This window comes from Periplaneta americana, chromosome 15 (genome assembly GCF_040183065.1).
Source record: "Periplaneta americana isolate PAMFEO1 chromosome 15, P.americana_PAMFEO1_priV1, whole genome shotgun sequence".
In the NCBI taxonomy this organism is placed as follows: Eukaryota; Metazoa; Arthropoda; class Insecta; order Blattodea; family Blattidae; genus Periplaneta; species Periplaneta americana.
In genome coordinates this window covers 41,412,123-41,432,488 of record NC_091131.1, presented here as the reverse complement: position 1 = coordinate 41,432,488, position 20,366 = coordinate 41,412,123, and the positions used below count along the sequence as shown (strand labels likewise).

Genomic DNA, 20,366 nt, shown 5'->3' with positions numbered 1-20,366 from the left:
ATTCCTGCGGCATTGCCGCAGTGATGTCAGACCTCAGCGAAGCTTCAAACTTACCCCCTACCTTCCCCTTCCCCCACTCCATGAAAATACTGCGTGTGTACGTGGCAGATTATACTGAATTGCTGTACTCCAGAGCTTCATTAGTGACACAATGTCTTTTGCAGAATCATATGAATCGAGAGGATATCACACTTACAAGAAAGGCGGTTCTTTCATTTCTCATGTTTAGGATAAGTTACAAATATTCAGGACGCGAACTTAAATATGTACATTCTTAAAATAGATCACCTGTTATATGAGTTCAAAGAACACACATTCAGTGATTTTCAAAGGATGGAGAAAGATTTAAATATTTTTGCCACTCCTTTTCATGTTTAAATTGAAAATGTTATCCCAGAATTGCAGTTAGAGGTACTGGATTTGCAGAATGATGGCTTCTTGAAAGCAGAATGTGAAGGTCTACTAGAGGCTAAAATTTTTTAAAAGATGTCCAGTACTACATATCCACCGCTTAGACAGTTTGCTTTAAAAATAATGAGTACCGTCATTTCCCGTAACTATGGTCCTGGAACATAACTATTGTCCATGATACAACTATTCAAATTTTGTACTCCATAACGTAGTACCTCGTTTATCTATATTCTTGCTGTACTGTAGTTTGAATTCAAGTCACTGCAGCTATCTACGAACAGTCTATGTTACTTCTACAATGATATTTGAATGGTTGTATCGTGGACCATAGTTGTGTTCCAGGACCATAGTTATGGGAAATGACTGTATGTATTCATCAACCTACCAATGCGAACAGCTGTTTTCTAAAATGAAATTTATAAAGTCCAGCCACAGATCCCGCTTAAGCGATGCTCATCTCCTTGCGCAACTGAAAATAGCATGTACAGATATATCCCAATTTCGAAGAAATTGCTTTGAAAAATGATTAATTAAATATCACGCAAATGGACTATTCTAATGGACTAATTCTATGGTAGGTAGGAGTGTAGTGGCGCAACTGTCTGTAAATCCGTCACTGCACTGTAGAGTGCAACCCCTCCCACAGTATGTAGTTTCCATTTAAATCCTGTCTTGTGGGTTGCGTTCATTTTGCCCACCACTGCTTTAGAACAACGAGATTTTTCATTTGTGAGTCAGCTTTCCTCGCTATCTGTTATTGGATGTGATGTGTTACCAGCTGGCAAGCTTGCCTGTTCAGCAATGTTCAGTCAGTTCTTACTTACTTACTTACTGGCTTTTAAGGAACCCGGAGGTTCATTGCCGCCCTCACATAAGCCCGCCATTGGTTCCTATCCTGAGCAAGATTAATCCAGTCCCTACCAACATATCCCACCTCCCTCAAATCCATTTTAATATTATCTTCCCCTCTACGTCTCGGCCTTCCCAAAGGTCTTTTCCCCTCTGGCCTCCCAACTAACACTCTATATGCATTTCTGGATTCGCCCATACATGCTACATGCCCTGCCCATCTCAAACATCTGGATTTAATGTTCCTAATTATGTCAGGTGAAGGATAAAATGCGTGCAGCTCTGCGTTGTGGAACTTTCTCCATTCTCCTGTAACTTCATCTCTCTTAGCCCCAAATATTTTCCTAAGAACCTTATTCTCAAAAACCCTCAATCTCTGTTCCTCTCTCAAAGTGAGAGTCCAAGTTACACAGCCATACAGAACAACTGGTAATATAACTGTTTTATAAATTCTAACTTTCAGATTTTTTGACAGCAGACTGGATGATAAAAGCTTCTCAGCCGAATAATAACAGGCATTTCCCATATTTATTCCTCCCAAGTGTCATTTACATTTGTTACTGTTGCTCCAAGATATTTGAATTTTTCCACCTCTTCGAAGGATAAATCTCCAACTTTTATAGTTCCATTTCGTACAATATTCTGATCACGAGACATAATCATATACTTAGTCTTTTCGGGATTTACTTCCAACCCTATCTCTTTACTTGCTTCAAGTAGAATTTCCGCGTTTTCCCTAATCGTTAGTGGATTTTCTCCTATCACGAGACATAATCATATACTTGTCTTTTCGGGATTTACTTCTAACCCTATCTCTTTACTTGCTTCAAGTAGAATTTCCGCGTTTTCCCTAATCGTTAGTGGATTTTCTCCTAACATATTCACGTCATCCGCATAGAGAAGAAGCTGATGTAACCCATTCAATTCCAAACCCTCTGTGTTATCCTGAACTTTCCTAATGGCATATTCTAGAGCGAAGTTAAAAAGTAAAGGTGATAGTGCATCTCCTTGCTTTAGCCCGCAGTGAATTGGAAAAGCATCAGATAGAAACTGGCCTATACGGACTCTGCTGTAAGTTTCACTAAGACACATTTTAATTAATCGAATTAGTTTCTTGGGAATACCAAATTCAATAAGAATATTATATAAAACTTCTCTCTTAACCGAATCATACGCCTTTTTGAAATCTATGAATAACTGATGTACTGTACCCTTATACTCCAATTTTTTCTCCAATATCTGTCGAATACAAAAAATCTGATCAATAGTCGATCTATTACGCCTGAAACCACACACCTCAGTCAGTTCTACACTGAGTAAATAGGCTTACAGTTTCATTATTGTAGTGTTTCTGTCTTTATAAGATAATAAATAATATTTCTTTACAGTGCCTAAAATCAGATGCATTTGGTTTTCTCAACATTTATATGGAGATCTACTTTACATGTAGAGGTGTGAAATTATAGCACTAATTTTTTTGTTATTCATAGCAAAATTGTCTTTAAAAATAACATCTTATAGCAGTAATTGTTTGATGAAATAAGGTATTAACTGAAGCCTGTTTTGCAATGTTATGTATTCAGGAGTTTTGGAAGTAAATCCCGAAAAGACAAAGTATATGATTATGTCTCGTGACCAGAATATTGTACGAAATGGAAACATAAAAATTGAAGATTTATCCTTCAAAGAGGTGGAAAAATTCAAATATCTTGGAGCAACACTAACAAATGTAAATGACACTCAGGAGGAAGTTAAACGCAAAATAAATATGGGAAATGCTTGTTATTATTCGGTTGAGAAGCTTTTGTCATCTAGTCTGTAGTCAAAAAATCTGAATGTTAGAATTTATAGAACAGTTATATTACCGGTTGTTCTGTATGGTTGTGAAACTTGGACTCTCACTTTGAGAGAGGAACAGAGATTAAGGGTGTTTGAGAATAAGGTTAGTGCTGAGTTTGTTCCTCGTACTCCACTTCCACACCTTCAGCTCTTTCCTCTTTAATGTCTTGGTGACATTATGGAAGTTTCACGCTAATGTACATTCACATTTTGTCATGCATATGTTGTTGTTTTCTAATGCCAGGCGTTTGACAATAAAGTCATTTGACCTCTTGCACTCCAATATTTTTCAAAGATATTGTCATGGTTAGCAACTGACGCACAGATTTTGAGATGTTCTGAATCCATTTCTTGATTTGAGTTGCACAATGGACAGTTAGGAGACTGATATATTCCAATTCTATGCAGATGCTTGGCCAAAGAGTCATGGCCTGTTGCCAATCTAAATGCAGCTACAGACGATTTGCGTGGTAAATCGGGAATCAACTGTGGATTATGATGCAGAGAGTTCCATTTTTTCCCTTGAGATTGTGTTATCAAATTTTGTTCATTGAAGTCTAAGTATGTAGATTTAATAAATCTTTTCACAGAGGAATATGTAGATTTAGTAACAGGTCTGTAAGTAGCAGTGCTGCCCTTCTTTGCTAAAGCATCAGCATTCTCGTTTTCCAGGATTCCACAATGGGATGGTATCCATTGGAATACAATTCTTTTATTGAGAGAGCATTTTATTTATTTCTACTATTTGAGTTGAAGGTGTGTGTCTAGAGACTATTGATAGAATAGCTGCTTTGGAGTCTGACAATATAACTGCATTTTAAAATTTATTGATGTGGCAGAGAAGATTCCTGAGACTTTCACTTATTGCAGTGATTTCTCCATCAAAACTTGTTGTTCCATATCCAAGAGATCTATAAAGTGAGAAGAGACAGCATGTAACTCCTGCACCTGCACCTGCACCTGCACCTATTGTCTTGCATATACGAAACTGTGTCAAGTTAGGTTTTGTTAGTTTAGGCTTTTGTTATTCCTTGCATATACGAATTTGTGATAGATTAGATTAGGTTAGTGTAGGTTTTTATTGTCTTGCGTATACGTTGGGCAAAGACGGTGATTTTTTTGTTTGATGTTGTCAGTAATAGGGTAATGTAATGATGGATTCTTCCTTCAGAAATAATCGGAATAAAGTCAGTGCAGCAGGCATCTGTAAAGAACACCGATCAAAATACCCCTCATTTCTCGTGAAAAGCTACAACTGAATAGACTACAGTGGACTATAGTGGACTTTATGTTGTCAGCAAACAGCTGGATACATTAAGAAGATCGATATCGATCTTTAAAATCTTTAATAACTGAGTAATTTCATCCTTTGTTTTTCCAATAAGAACAACTTCATCTGCATATGCTAATGCATTAAACTTTTTTGTCCCATCTTTAGATCAAAAGGAGGTGTGATCTTTTTGCAATGCTTTTTTGCAAGACGAGATTAAGAAGTGGTGACAGAGTATCTCGTTGTATTCCACTATCAACTGAAAAATTGTATGATAATGTGACAGCGACGTGAGATTCGAACTCACGACCAGCGTCCCGCAAGAAAGCAGATCGCGCGGAGCACGGAGGGACGGCACGTGGCGGAGAGTAAGGGGAAAGGGCCAACGCGGCGAGAGAGTGGAGAGGGAGTTTGCGCGCGCATCTTCTGCTTGCCTAGAGAGGCCGAGAAATCCGTCGAAGTGGAAGACTCGCGAATTCGAACTTTCGAGGCTACGTCGCTGTGGTTATAAATTACGGTCGCGAAGGAACGACAGCAGTTTTCAGTTATTCAGTCAGTGAGTAAGCCAGAGCAAGCAAGCCAGAGTTGTGTGCCGGAGTTCGACTCGAGTGTGCGTCCGCATCTGCGTCAGCATCCGAAGGCCTGAGTTCGAGTGCAGTGGACCGCAGTTGGAGGGACCTGAGTTCGAGTGCAGTGGACCGCAGTTGGAGAGACCTGAGTTCGAGTACAGTGAACTGTCTCTGAAGGTCTGTGGTTCGAGATACTGTGAACTCGAGTGACTGAGCTAGAAGAACTGTGAACTGAGAACTGATAGTTCTGATTTGTAAATAGTGCTTTGTAAATATTAGTTAAGATTAGCAGTTCATTGTTGTTCGTAATAGTCCAAGTAAATTGTCATTGTCGTCGGTGGAGTGCTATAACGAATACTGTGTTGAGTGAAAATCCAATTGTTGACAAGAGCATTTAAGGCGAATTGTAGAAAGGAATTATTGTTGTGACGAATAAATTACATTGTTGTTACTAATAAAATTCACAATAATATAAGAACAACTATGCTACTAAATATTGATGATATCAAAGTATTGAATATGTTCCTGTTGTTGTTCTTGTGGAAATCTCTATGAATTAGGGAGTAAATGTTAACATGTGACTGGGGCTAGATGAACAAATTCCAGTATTGTGACAGTGAGTGTCATTCTTTTATTTCCAGGATGAATAAAGAGAAAGGAGGAAAGGTGTTCTACCAGCCAGATGCTGCTGATGATTGGGATGAAGAAGACCCTGATGATGATCTGGATGTATAATGACATCATCCTGCCAATGCTGAGCGAATTTCAAGGCAAAGATAATGTGAAGTTCTTAATTTTCATTCATTCTATGAAAAAATATTGTAAAAAGCTGATGCAATTTTTTTTTACCACAGTGGTGACACAGTTGGGGGTGAGGGAATATAATGTTTCATATATTGTCCCATTTTATAATGCCTAAGCAGGAACGAATTTGTTTGTACAGTATAATGATAGAGGAAAAACATTTTTCTGCTTCTGAGGTAGACATAGAGACAGTTGTTATTATCTTCAGAAGCTTTTGTCACTTCACTGAAAGACTGAACCACGTTATTGTTGATGAGAAATTGCAATGAATTACATTTCTGAAGTCATCTCTCCTCATGTAGACCACTTGGAACTCAGATTTCAGTTGTTGGGATTTAAGAAATGAATATTGTGACTTTTTCTTTTATTTATAACACACCCGACAACAATGGGTATTACAATCAATACAGCAGCAATGACAATTCACGACGTGTAGAATTAAGAGCATAACAATGTAATTCTAATTACAATTAATGTCCTCAATGCACTATGTGCAGAACGAATCTGTCAGTTCACAGTTCACTTGTCTAGACTAGTTCTTCTAGCTCACCGTTTAAGTTTACTGCGTGTCGAACTCAGGTCTCCCGAACTGCGTCGCACTCGCCTGGTGGACACTGTCACAGTTACGGACTTACGCACTCAAGTTCACTGCACGTCGAACCCAGGTCTCCCAGCTGCGTCGCACTATGTTGCTGCTGCTGTCTCCCTTGTTCACTTGCTTCTGAAGAATGCCTTCCTGACTTAGCTCACGGCGTTATTTATACACCGCACTTACGAGAGTCTTCGATGCCATGCTGGTTCCAGAATTTTTGGGGACTGTCTGCTTCTAGACGTTTCCTTGCTCCCCCTCCTGTCACTGTAGCCTTCTCCCTCGCTCCGTACCACACGACCGTCTGGAGTTACTGTTTCCCCCCGGGCCTTTCTCTCGCTAGATGTGCGCGCACACTCCCTGACACAATCCAGAACTATCTTCATTCTTCACAATATGTTTCTATTACAGATTTCAGATTTTTCTCGGGAAACATTTTCTTCTAATTTGGGAAGTGTTTTGAGTCTAAAAGATTTGTGAATGAAAATCTCAGTCGTTTTTGATTCAGAATTATGTCACAAACTTCTTCCGCTACCACGTTGCGAGAGATGTGTGTATTTTCACGACGTCTCTTTGTTTTATTGTCCTCTTCATATTCAGCTGAAATGCTATCTATGCTATTTTGAATTTTCATTCTATTTCAAACGAGGAAATTGCATTCTTGATTTTCAGCAAATCACACAGCTGTGCTCTTTTGTATTTGGTTGTGGAGTATATCCGTAGAAAACTTCCAACCAAAAATTAAAAGAAGAAAGTTCCATTTTCAAGTGGGCTTGGTTTATGGTTGAATTTTGTTTACTCGTGTTTTCAATCTTCTCCAAGCACTCCAGAATAGCGTCTTTATTTTTGTACACCACTTGGATGGTTCTTGAGTTAAAATTCCATCTAGTATTGGAACCGTGCAGAACTCTTTTTCCGACAATTTCATGAAGGATGGCTACCCTTCGAGGTGAGTTATCAAAGAACGAGGGTATTTCTCCAATGTTGGCGAAAAACATGCGAACCTGAATGTTCTGACTTGCAGCCTTAGCCATGATCAAGTTTAATAGGTGGGTGTAGCAGTGAATAAAGTAAGTGTAAGGGTAATCTTGCTGTACTAGGGTTTGAACCTCGGCATTAGAACCACTCATGACATTTGCACCATTATAGCTTTGAGAGATTAATTTCACTTTGTCAGTTTTGAGAATCTCTAAAAGAACTTCCTTGATGCAGTTCACCAAAGAAAGAGTTTCGTGACCAGATGGATTCATGAAAGCCCAAAGTCTTTCCACTGTTTTCCATTCAGCAACACATAGCGAAGCACTACCACAAATTGATACTGACGTTTTGTGTGCTATGACAGAAACAATATCTGCAGTAGCTATTTCGACCAATATTTGTTGAAGACATGCTCGAAGCATACAGATCCACGAATCATTCTGTATTGATTTTTGACGTTCCCTTGAAAACTGTTGCAGTATTGAAGTGGTCTTTTGAGACACTGTCTACCACAGATGAGAAATTGATTAAACCTCTTAAGATCCCTGGATTTGTTGATGAAATTGTTTCGTCATCTCCTTACAGTGCTAGTTCATATTCACCACAAAACTTGACACAACTGATAATTTTCAACAACAAATGCGGATTTTGTCTTACCACATCATTCAGTATTCCTTCTGAATGCAATGTCGATAGATGGATGGATAGGTAGATAGGTAGTTTATTTTGCAAAAACATGTGAAACTGTATGGCATCGTCATATACAATTTAAAATACATGATAACAGACAATAGATACAAATTAAGATACATGAATATTAAAAAACTCATCGACAACATACAATGGATTTGCCAATAATATAGTCCTATTTCGTGTCCTAAACACTCGGAATGGAAGATTCCTTATATCAACAGGTAGACTAAATAATTTAAAAGCAAAGAATAGAAAACTATTTTGAGTAATACTGTATTTACATTTGTAAATATATAAATTTGTATTATTTTGTTTGTAGAATATTTATGAACAGAAGTACATGCTTTTGTAATATGAAAAGAGCTTGAGCAGAAGTATGGTGACCCCAAAGAATAATACCATAATTTAAATGACTTTGTATATGGCTATGAAATATTGTAAACAATACCTTGTTAGGTAAATTATTTCTTAACAACCTTAACATATATAGGCCTTTGCTTATTTTCTTAGCAACATAGTCAACATGAGTTTTCCATCCCATTCTAGGCTCAAGAAAGATGTCTAGAAACCTAACAGCAGTATTACTAACAGTAGTAAGACGATTAATACCAAAGTTTAATTTAACAGTTTTGTTAGAATTAATCATAAGGTTATTCACACTACACCAATCAACAACCCTACTTGATACATCAGCAAGTTCCATAGACAATATGTCACTATTTTTATGAATAGTATTAACGGCTAAATCATCTGCAAACATGAAAGACTCAGAACATCCACCCCTAATATAGTCGGGAAGATCATTAACATAAATAATAAACAATAAAGGTCCCAAAATTGAGCCTTGAGGCACACCATGTTTTAATACCTGTATCAGGTATTGATGCCTATCATTCAAATAGGACGCTAAAAATTTTACACTAAGACCATTAAAACCATATCCCTGATATCTGTTTTTCCAAGCATTGATAGATTCAATATTGCATTCTTTTGAACCATACATTCTTCGTGTTTTAAATTTTTTAATGTCAGATGACTTAAATCATACACTCCTGGTTTTACTTTCTTTGGCAAAGAGCAAAGATGGGAAACAGAACAATTTGTTTGTGACATCACATCCACAGATGCAGTAATTTCTTTCATAAATTTGAGGCTTGAACACTCCACAAAATGATTTACCCTTATATGATCGATTCTGAGAAATTGTTAAAAGTGAAAGTAGTCTTTCTAGAGTTTTTATTTCAATTTTTTTTCTAAAGAAAGAGTTGAAAAGTTAGTTTTCTGGAGAACATTAACACTATTTTCCGCCATTATAAATCACATATTTTATTGTTAGAAACACACAACGTTCTTACATAAAATGTATTTACAATAACTTTGGTTTTACTAGTAATATAGAAGTTCGCACCATGGGAACAGAACCTTGTAGAGCTGAGACAAGATGTTATGGTACCAACCTGTGCGAAATTTTAAATTGCCGGCCAGCAGGATAGAGGAGTAGGGGTTGTTTGGGTTACGGTTCTCAAGCTCAGAGCGGCAGGCATTTCCATTTCATCTCTTTCTAAAAACATTCGTCTTACCTTAGTATCACCACTTTCCTACTCAAGAGTCCGAAGGTACCTAATGGAATTACGCCCGCTATTCCATCTTTATATTCTTATTCTCCGTCCGAATCAGACGACTGATCTGTGCTGGAATCAGATGTCCCTAAGTTTATGGAAATGTTCTTCAAAATACTGTCCATCACGTGCTGACTTTCAATGTAATTGTTCTCTACTTTCTTCACATAATCATACACTGATATCCATTCTTGGACGAACCGATTACAGAGTCGGCCTCTGCTTATGCGTAGCGTAGAAATTATAGATGAGTCTTCTTAGGACTTCCTCATCAAAACTGTCTACAGCTGCAACAATCTTCTTCTTCGGCTGTGATTTTTCCAGACTGGAGAAAGAATGTGCTGTTCCTGCCTCAATATTTTTCCCTTCTTTCCTGATTCTTGCCAAGGTTCGCTTTGAAATACCAGTGGCAGCCAGTACTCTTGCACACACGCTTTCCAATGGAATTGGTATTCCATTTACAATCTTTTCTGACATGAATTTGCATACATTGTATGCTATTTCATGTCCATGACTATGAACTACTCTATGATTTCACACCTTAGACAATGCCATAATGAGGGTGCTCAGAAGGACAATGTTTTCAGTATTAGCAATAGCAGTAGTAGAAGAACGATCTGAACACTCGGAATGCTAGTAACCAACTAGCCCAACACCCCTCCAGTTGAGTGTGAGGGTGAGTCCAAGCAAACGAACTAAAATGCTTGTGCCATAACTTCTCGTCCAGGCTCTAACTGCTGTAGTGCTTTGCCAAGAACTTTTGTTATAAATTCATGAGCGAATCCTCCTCCACACTCAACCCCTCTGAAGTGTTAACAAAAGAAAAACCTGTTCTGCTAGGCATCTTTGAAGTAAGGTGGCTAGCACTCTTGCTTTGGGGAGAGAAGTGTGAATGACAGACAAAGGTAGTGTGAATGACAGAGAAGGATAGTGTGTGTGACAGAGGAAAGCAGTATTGGAGCGACAGCCTTTGTTGGCGACAACAGCGTTTGTTTAAATACACTTTTCCTCTACTTAACATGTGTCCACTGCCGCAGGCTGTTTTAAAAGGTTTGGCTGGTTTACCCCGAAGGTCTGAACTCCGAGATGCTACTGTTTCACCCGATTTTACTGGCTTATGTTCTAACCTCTAACTTAAAGAAGCAGAACATCCAGCAGTTTCTTTTCTACAGTTAATTATGAAAAGAATGAGTGGCTTCAAGAGACAGGGGGTTCAGTGAACCTAATGTCGAGCCAGGTCTGTTTCATTTAACCAATTCAATCCTGGGATTATAAACTCTCTACCGCTTCATCAAGGTTTGATTTGCAGTTTATACGAACATACGGTCATTAGAAGCACAAACAGCGTGCACCCACATTTCTCAGCTCCTTCAGCAATCATTTTCCGGCTGATTTAGATGCCGACCATGGTTTTAAACATACAGAACACAGGCAGTCTTCATCTTCACTACTTGAATAAAAATCTTGTGACATTTCATCTCTTTTTTGAATTACTCCTTTCGTCCTTCCTTTTCGCTCCATCATTTATGAACAATTCTTTTTTCCCTTCCATTTTGTTTTTCTTTTTTGATTCTTCTGTCTCTCAGCTTCTTCTGTCTGTGTCAGTTAAGATGGCAGATTTCATCTTCCTTCTTTTATTTGCGATCTTAACATTCTTCAGCTTTAGGATAAGGCAGTTGTGGCTTGTGGTTTTAAAATTGAGGAAGGCTCTAGGCTGAAATGGCAAATTTTTAAGGTCTCGAGCATGAGTATTTATTTATTTCTATTTGTTTATTCGTGTATTTCCGTAAGTGGGAATTTTTAACAATAATAATAATAATAATAATTATTATTATTATTATCATTATTATTATTATTATTTTATATATATATATAAATAACGGGCACCTGACTTACCTTCATTCATTTGCTTGTAGATGAAATCGGCCCTTCTCTTTTTCGATATATTACACACACAATTCATTGTTCTCAAATAAAGACTCGCAAAAGGTTCTCACAATCACAAGTTCACAACCACATAAAATACTGATACTTGTATTACGAAGCAAGCCAAAACTAATTCGCATGTTAGAATTTCCGTTATGTTGTTTTCCCTTCCCTAACGGAGGTTTGAAAACTTTCACTTTATGGGATACTAGGGATACCAATTGTGTCAATGAATAACTAAACGACTCCTTCGTCTTATCATTGGAATGTTATCCTAAAATGCCAATTAGGCCTATGACCTACCGTAAAAAGAATGAGAGAGCAGGCACGTAACCTCAAGTGTCAGACATTGTTTCTTTTCTCTTCTCCAGAGCTAGAAAATGTTGGCAATGACTCAAGGTGTAGATCTCTGTGCCTTAGCTGTATCCTTATTAGCCAGACTCCACTAGGAAACCTCCCCGTCCTGTTTCTATTGTGTGGAAGGGACAGTGAAAGATTGAGCCTTTATTACTTATAACCTATCTCAAAAACATCTGTCGGTACCAACAGTTCCAAATATATGTACCGTTATTAACGAATGAGCCGAGTAAAATGTCGATGTTTCTCCTCTATTGAAAATCTTTATTCTACTATTAAAAACAAACAAATGTCAAGATTTTTGTAGGAGATTTTTATAGGGGCGGCTCCGCCTAAGAGCCTTTAACTATGAGCCGCTACTGGGATAAGGGCATGATTGTTCTGGGCTTTTGTGAACTGACTCGATTTATTCTGAAACAGAACCACATTTCTTTCAGTGTTCCCAGAACAGTTCGAAATGGAGGGCATTGACTCTCAGTTTGACAGTGGCATATCTTTTTGTGCAGGAATTTTTACTCCATATCTGAAGGTGGATGGTCTTTGATTGAAGACAGTAGGAAATTTTCATCTGTGTGTATTTCCCTATTGAACAACCATATCTCTGACTAGAGGAATCCTGCAAAGATGTTCTTCAATATTGCTGCACTTGCTAAGGCATCTTTGGCAAGCAATGAATAATTGTATATGGTCATTGTCTTTCCAGGGTTATTCTTCTATCTGGTATCAATGTATTCTGGTTGAATATTAGCGATGGAGCTAGCATCTTCCTGTGAAGTTTGCTCCAACTGTCCCATATCTACATGGAAAAGAATGTTACTAATCATGTGTTCAACAACACATTGTGTTTTTTTGCTGTACGGGCATTGTTGTAAGTCTACAAGACAGTATAATTAGTAATAATATTGAAAATGTTGCTTATGCAGTCATGTATTTTATTTCATAGTTTACATATTATTTATCAAATTTGTGTTTATCAATCATTCCTGTGTATTGATAACATAAATTATATTTCCAGATTTTTCTTCTATTTGGTTATCAACGTATTCTGGTTGAATATTAGCGATGGAGCTAGTATCTTCCTGTGAAGTTTGCTCCAACTGTCCCATATTTGTATGGAAAAGAATGTTACTAATCATGTGTTAACAGCACATTGTGTATTTTTTGCTGTACGGGCGATGTTGTAAATCTACAAGACAGTATAAGTTGCTTATGCAATCATGTATTTTATTTCATAGTTTACATATTATTTTTCAAATTTGTGTTTATCAATCATTCGTGTGTATTGATAACATAAATTATATTTCCAGATTCTGCTTCTACTGGGTTATCAATGTATTCTGGTTGAATATTAGCGATGGAGCTAGTATCTTCCTATGAAGTTTGCTCCAACTGTCCCATATCTGCATGGAAAAGAATGTTACTAATCATGTGTTCAACAGCACATTGTGTCTTTTTTTGCCGTACGGGCGATGTTGTAAATCTACAAGACAGTATAAGTAATAATATTGAAAATGTTGCTTATGCAATCATGTATTTTATTTCATAGTTTACATATTATTTTTCAAATTTGTGTTTATCAATCATTCCTGTGTATTGATAACATAAATTATATTTCCAGATTCTTCTTCTACTGGGTTATCAATGTATTCTGGTTGAATATTTTATTGATGGAGCTAGCATCTTCCTATGAAGTTTGCTCCAACTGTCCCATATCTGCATGGAAAAGAATGTTACTAATCATGTGTTCAACAGCAATTGTGTCTTTTTTTGCTGTACGGGCGATGTTGTAAATCTACAAGACAGTATAAATAATAATATTGAAAATGTTGCTTATGCAATCATGTATTTTATGTCATAATTTACATATTATTTTTCAAATTTGTGTTTATCAATCATTCCTGTGTATTGATAACATGAATTATATTTCCACATTCTTCTTCTATTTGGTTATCAATGTATTCTGGTTGAATATTAGCGATGGAGCTAGTATCTTCCTATGAAGTTTGCTCCAACTGTCCCATATCTGCATGGAAAAGAATGTTACTAATCATGTGTTCAGCAGCACATTGTGTCTTTTTTTGCTGTACGGGCGATGTTGTAAATCTACAAGACAGTATAAGTAATAATATTGAAAATGTTGCTTATGCAATCATGTATTTTATGTCATAGTTTACATATTATTTTTCAAATTTGTGTTTATCAATCATTCCTGTGTATTGATAACATGAATTATATTTCCACATTCTTCTTCTATTTGGTTATCAATGTATTCTGGTTGAATATTAGCGATGGAGCTAGCATCTTCCTATGAAGTTTGCTCCAACTGTCGCATATCTCCATGGAAAAGAATGTTACTAATCATGTGTTCAAGAGCAATTGTGTCTTTTTTGCTGTACAGGCGATGTTGTAAATCTACAAGACAGTATAAGTAATAATATTGAAAATGTTGCTTACGCAATCATGTATTTTATGTCATAGTTTACATATTATTTTTCAAATTTGTGTTTATCAATCATTCCTGTGTATTGATAACATGAATTATATTTCCACATTCTTCTTCTATTTGGTTATCAATGTATTCAGGTTGAATATTAGCGATGGAGCTAGCATCTTCCTGTGAAGTTTGCTCCAACTGTCGCATATCTCCATGGAAAAGAATGTTACTAATCATGTGTTCAACAGCAATTGCGTCTTTTTTGCTGTACAGGCGATGTTGTAAATCTACAAGACAATATAAGTAATAATATTGAAAATGTTGCTTACGCAATCATGTATTTTATGTCATAGTTTACATATTATTTTTCAAATTTGTGTTTATCAATCATTCCTGTGTATTGATAACATGAATTATATTTCCACATTCTTCTTCTATTTGGTTATCAATGTATTCTGGTTGAATATTAGCGATGGAGCTAGCATCTTCCTGTGAAGTTTGCTCCAACTGTCGCATATCTCCATGGAAAAGAATGTTACTAATCATGTGTTCAACAGCAATTGTGTCTTTTTTGCTGTACGGGCGATGTTGTAAATCTACAAGACAGTATAAGTAATAATATTGAAAATGTAACTTATGCAATCATGTATTTTATGTCATAGTTTACATATTATTTTTCAAATTCGTGTTTATCAATCATTCCTGTGTATTGATAACATAAATCATATATCCAGATTCTTCTTCTGCTTGGTTATCAATATATTCTAGTTGAATATTAGCGATGGAGCTAGCATCTTCCTGTGAAGTTTGCTCCAACTGTCGCATATCTCCATGGAAAAGAATGTTACTAATCATGTGTTCAACAGCAATTGTGTCTTTTTTGCTGTACGGGCAATGTTGTAAATCTACAAGACAGTATAAGTAATAATATTGAAATTGTTGCTTATGCAATCATGTATTTTATATCATAGTTTACATATTATTTTTCAAATTTGTGTTCATCAATCATTCCTGTGTATTGATAACATAAATTATATTTCCAGATTCTTCTTCTGCTTGGTTATCAATATATTCTAGTTGAATATTAGCGATGGAGCTAGCATCTTCCTGTGAAGTTTGCTCCAACTGTCCCATATCTGCATGGAAAAGAATGTTACTAATCATGTGTTCAACAGCACATCATGTCTTTTTGCTGTACGGACGATATTGTAAGTCTACAAGACAGTATAAGTATTGAAAATGTTGCTTATGCAATCATGTATTTTATGTCGTAGTTTACATATTATTTTTCAAATTTGTGTTTATCAATCATTCCTGTGTATTGATAACATGAATTTTATTTCCAGATTCTTCTTCTACTTGGTTATCAATGTATTCTGGTTGAATATTTTATTGATGAAGCTAGCTTCTTCCTCTGAAGTTCGCTCCAACGGTCCCATTACATGGAAAAGAATGTTACTAATCATATATTCAACAACACATCATGTCTTTTTGCTGTACGGGCGATGTTTTGTGGCAACATACTCTCCAAATATGTGACTTGCGTCTTTTGTTTCTTGTTTTGCCACAGTTGCTTTCTGAAATCCTATCATATTCTTTCGATTTATTTTTACACTAGTAAGTAGTATTATTAACTAATAATTTTATGTACTGTTGAAAGAAGACCTCGAACACTGCAGACTGTTTCTGGGTCCCAACTGTCTGAATTTTCGACAATTGAAGTTAGTAAGTCTTCTATCTTTGTTTGTGTTCGTACACAGGTTGTAATAGCCTGTTACTGTAAGTTCATCTTGTTGGAGCTAATGTTGGAAATTTTTTCTTTATCTCATTGTCTAGGGCTGCCTTTTGCTTTGTTGATTTAGAGAAAAAATTACGAAACCAGAAAGAGTAACAAAAAATATCTTACACTGCTTAATAAAACTCACTGCTTGTGACAGAACTAAATTCAGTCTGTATGCATAGCAATGCACAAATATAGCTTGTGGGCATTTTTCTCTTACCCTCTTCTGAAGACCACTGTGTTTGTCTGATATTATTATCACTCTGTCACAGTTATTTCATGTAAGGTATTAAATACATGATGTGCTGAAGAATTTACTGTACTATCATCACTGACATCTCTGAAATATAAACTCTCTCCTCATATTTCCAGTTTTTGTCATTTACCGCATTATAATAAATAATTGTGATAAAATGGGACATGTTATATGAATCACTCTGTGTATTTATTTACGAATATAAAATTTCTTTAAAGAAGTTGTAAGCTGTAAATATTAACTTACTTTTTCTATGTGAGTAATATAATTATACAGGGTGATTCAGACCACCTGTAACAGTAATTTATTTCGGAAACTAGTGCATTAAAATTTTCAAGAAAAAAAAATTATTACTAAACCACATGTGAACTTTCACTCGAGCTTAATTTCATCAATCAGCTCTAACAGGAAGTAGGGTCAGTGGCGTATCACTTTAAAATTTTAAATGGGAGTATGGGTCAAATAGGGTACCATTTGATAGAGCTCTTCAAAACAAACAACTTTCATAGGAAACGTTTTTATTAATTCCTATTCTTTCAATGAGAAAATGTACGAAAAGACAATAGGTGATTCGGACCACATGTAAGTAATTTATTTCGGAATCTAGTGCATTAAAATTTTCGAGACAAAAATATTTATCACTAAACCACATGCGAACTTTCACTTGAGCTTAATTTCATCAATCAGCTCTAACAGGAAGTAGGGTCAGTGGCGTATCACTTTAAAATTTCAAATGGGAGTATGGGTCAAATAGGGTACCATTTGATAGAGTTCTTCAAAACAAACAACTTTCATAGGAAACGTTTTTATTAATTCCTATTCTTTCAATGAGAAAACGTATGAAAAGACAATGGGTGATTCGGACCACACGTAAGTCATTTATTTCGGAATTTTTCGAGCCAAAAATATTTATGACTAAACTACATGTGAACTTTCACTTGAGCTAGATTTCATTAATGAGCTCTAACAGGAAGTAGGGTCAGTGGCGTATCACTTTAAAATTTCAAATGGGAGTCCGGGTCAAATAAGGTACCATTTGATAGAGCTTTTCAAAACAAACAACTTTCATAGGAAACGTTTTTACCAATTCCTACTCTTTCAATGAGAAAACGTACAAAAAGTTAATGCCATCAATATTGAGAAATGTTAAAAGACGAAAATGTAAACAAGACAATTTTCCGAAAGACAGGACAATTCCATTAATTTTTATAAATGTTCAAACTGTCTGCCGTTCTGAGCAGCACACATCCGTACTCTTCTTCTAACACTGTCAGTGACTCGTAATACTTCAGCGTGGTCAAGTGACTGGCAGGTCTCCCAGATTCGCTGTTTTATGTCATCTCTTATTGTGGGACAATCTTGATAAACGATGTTTTTAACCGTTCCCAAGAATAGAAATCCAAAGGATTCAAGTCAGGAGATAGTGCTGGCCATGCCACAGAACTGCATCTCCCAATCCATCGCCCAGCAAAGAGCTGATTGGCTGTATCACGTGCCACCAAAGAGAAATGAGTTGGGCAACCATCCTGCTGAAGCCACATTACTACTCTTGTTGCCAGTGGTACGTCCTCCAAAAATTGGTTGAGGATGTTCTTCAGGAAGTCAGCATACATGACACTATTCAGAGCACCTTCAAAGAAATAAGGTCCAATCATTCGGTATCCGAAGATGCCGCACTAGACATTGACACTCCACCTATGCTGGTTGTCCACTACTCTCAGCCAGAGAGGACTGACTTGAGACCAGTAGTGACCATTATGGATATTGACATCGCCATTTCTCTTGAACGTCGCTTCATCTGTGCAAAGAATATAACGATGAAACTGATAGATTTTACCTAACAATTGACTATTTTTGGGGACGGTTAGAAAACATCGTTTATCAAGACTATCCCACAGTAAGAGATGGCATAAAACAGCGAATCTGGGAGACCTGCCAGTCACTTGACCACGCCGAAGTATTACGAGTCACTGACAGTGTTAGAAGAAGAGTACGGGTGTGTGCTGCTCAGAAATGCAGACAGTTTGAACATTTATAAAAATTAATGGAATTGTCCTGTCTTTCAGTAAATTGTCTTGTTTACATTTTCGTCTTTTAACATTTCTCAATATTGATGGCATTAACTTTTTGTACGTTTTTTCATTGAAAGAGTAGGAATTGGTAAAAACGTTTCCTATGAAAGTTGTTTGTTTTGAAAAGCTCTATCAAATGGTACCTTATTTGACCCGGACTCCCATTTGAAATTTTAAAGTGATACGCCACTGACCCTACTTCCTGTTAGAGCTCATTAATGAAATCTAGCGCAAGTGAAAGTTCACATGTGGTTTAGTAATAAATATTTTTGTCTCGAAAATTTTAATGCACTAAATTCCGAAATAAATGACTTACGTGTGGTCCGAATCACCGATTGTCTTTTCGTACGTTTTCCAATTGAAAGAATAGGAATTAATAAAAACGTTTCCTATGAAAGTTGTTTGTTTTGAAGAGCTCTATCAAATGGTACCCTATTTGACCCATACTCCCATTTGAAATTTTAAAGTGATACGCCACTGACACTACTTCCTGTTAGAGCTGATTGATGAAATTAAGCTCAAGTGAAAGTTCACATGTGGTTTAGTAATAAATATTTTTGTCTCGAAAATTTAATGCATTATTTTCCGAAATAAATGACTTACGGGTGGTTTGAATCACCCTGTATATACATTTTTATTTTATTCATGACTGTTTTATTATTCTTGAACTCCTATGGAAAAACGCGGTGTTTTTTTTTTTTAGTGGGTTATTTTACGACGCTGTGTCAACATCTTAGGTTATTTGACATCTGAACGAGGTGAAGTTGATAATGCCGGTGAAATGAGTCTGGGATCCAGCACCGAAAGTTACCCAGCATTTGCTCAAATTGGATTGAGGGAAAACCCCGGAAAAAACCTCAACCAGGTAACTTGCCCCAACCAGGATTCGAACCCAGGCCACCTGGTTTTGCGGCCAGATGTGCTAACCATTACTCCACAGATGTGGACATTACAGTGTTGCTTTTTTACATTAGCGATCTGAGTTAAAATCTTTGTGAGTCTATGAGAAATTTGAGAGAGAAAAAGAAAATGTTTGGAATAGCTTGTTACAGCATACTTCCCCTGACGACATCCACATTACTGCAATACTGGTGCAACATAGTGGATTAAAAACAGTGCCAAATGTTGCAAACTGATCTACAAGGTTTATGCTTTACTCCTACAAGAGGAATTTCTTTAAGTTCTGGTTATACTCATACCACAGTCTAGTATATACAGTCACAAAGCTCAATACGTAGGGAATATGCATCCATAGATAGTTGCTAACCACTAGGATCGCTACTATCGCCTCATCACAGACAATGCAAAATAGTACTGGCACAGTCTATTGTTTCTAGTACCCTCACAACTCAAGCTTCGTGACTGTATATACTAGACTGTGCTCATACTGGGAAAACAAGCAAAGACATTTCTGTGTTGCCCTTTGGTTAGTTATACTGGTTAGAAAGAGAAGGTGAAAAAAATGAGTGTCGCGAAAATTATACATCGTATGAGGAGCTCTGAAACAAAATCCATAACGTCTTCTCCAATAATAATTCTAATGGAGTTTGAAACAGATTCATACTCATGGAAGGGTCCTACATAAGGCTAAAAATTTTATTCACTTCTGACTTAATCATTCCCCTTGGATTGGAGTTTGTATACGATCCATATTGCTTAATGTTGTTTATCATCTGATATCTTCTCTTGCCCCAGACTTTTCTCACGTTCACCATTCCTTCCAGTGCATCCTTCCATAGGCAGTTTCTTTTCAGCCAGTGACCCAGCCAATTCCTTTTTCTTTTCCTGATCAGTTTCAGCATTATTCTTTCTTCGCCCACTCTTTCTAGCACAGCTTCATTTTTTATTTTGTTCATCCATTTCATAAGCTCCATTCTTGTCCATATTCACATTTCAAATTCTGCCAGTCATTTTTTCTTC

General features: G+C 36.5%; 1 protein-coding gene across 6 annotated transcripts in view; it reads left to right on the top strand.

The window, feature by feature from the left end:
• The window catches only part of Elp5 (Elongator complex protein 5), a 40,336-nt gene extending 23,742 nt beyond the window's left edge, over window positions 1-16,594 (top strand). For 2 of the 6 annotated variants that reach the window (XM_069846976.1, XM_069846971.1), the window contains one exon: window positions 5,580-16,537. In XM_069846976.1, the coding sequence (XP_069703077.1) occupies window positions 5,580-5,673 (94 nt within the window). In that variant the 3' untranslated portion in view covers window positions 5,674-16,537. Of the gene's footprint in view, window positions 1-5,579 lie in introns of all 6 variants that reach the window. The other 4 variants (XR_011336093.1, XM_069846973.1, XM_069846972.1 and 1 more) reach the window with 4 other exon arrangements.
• The last annotated feature ends 3,772 nt before the right edge of the window (window positions 16,595-20,366 follow it).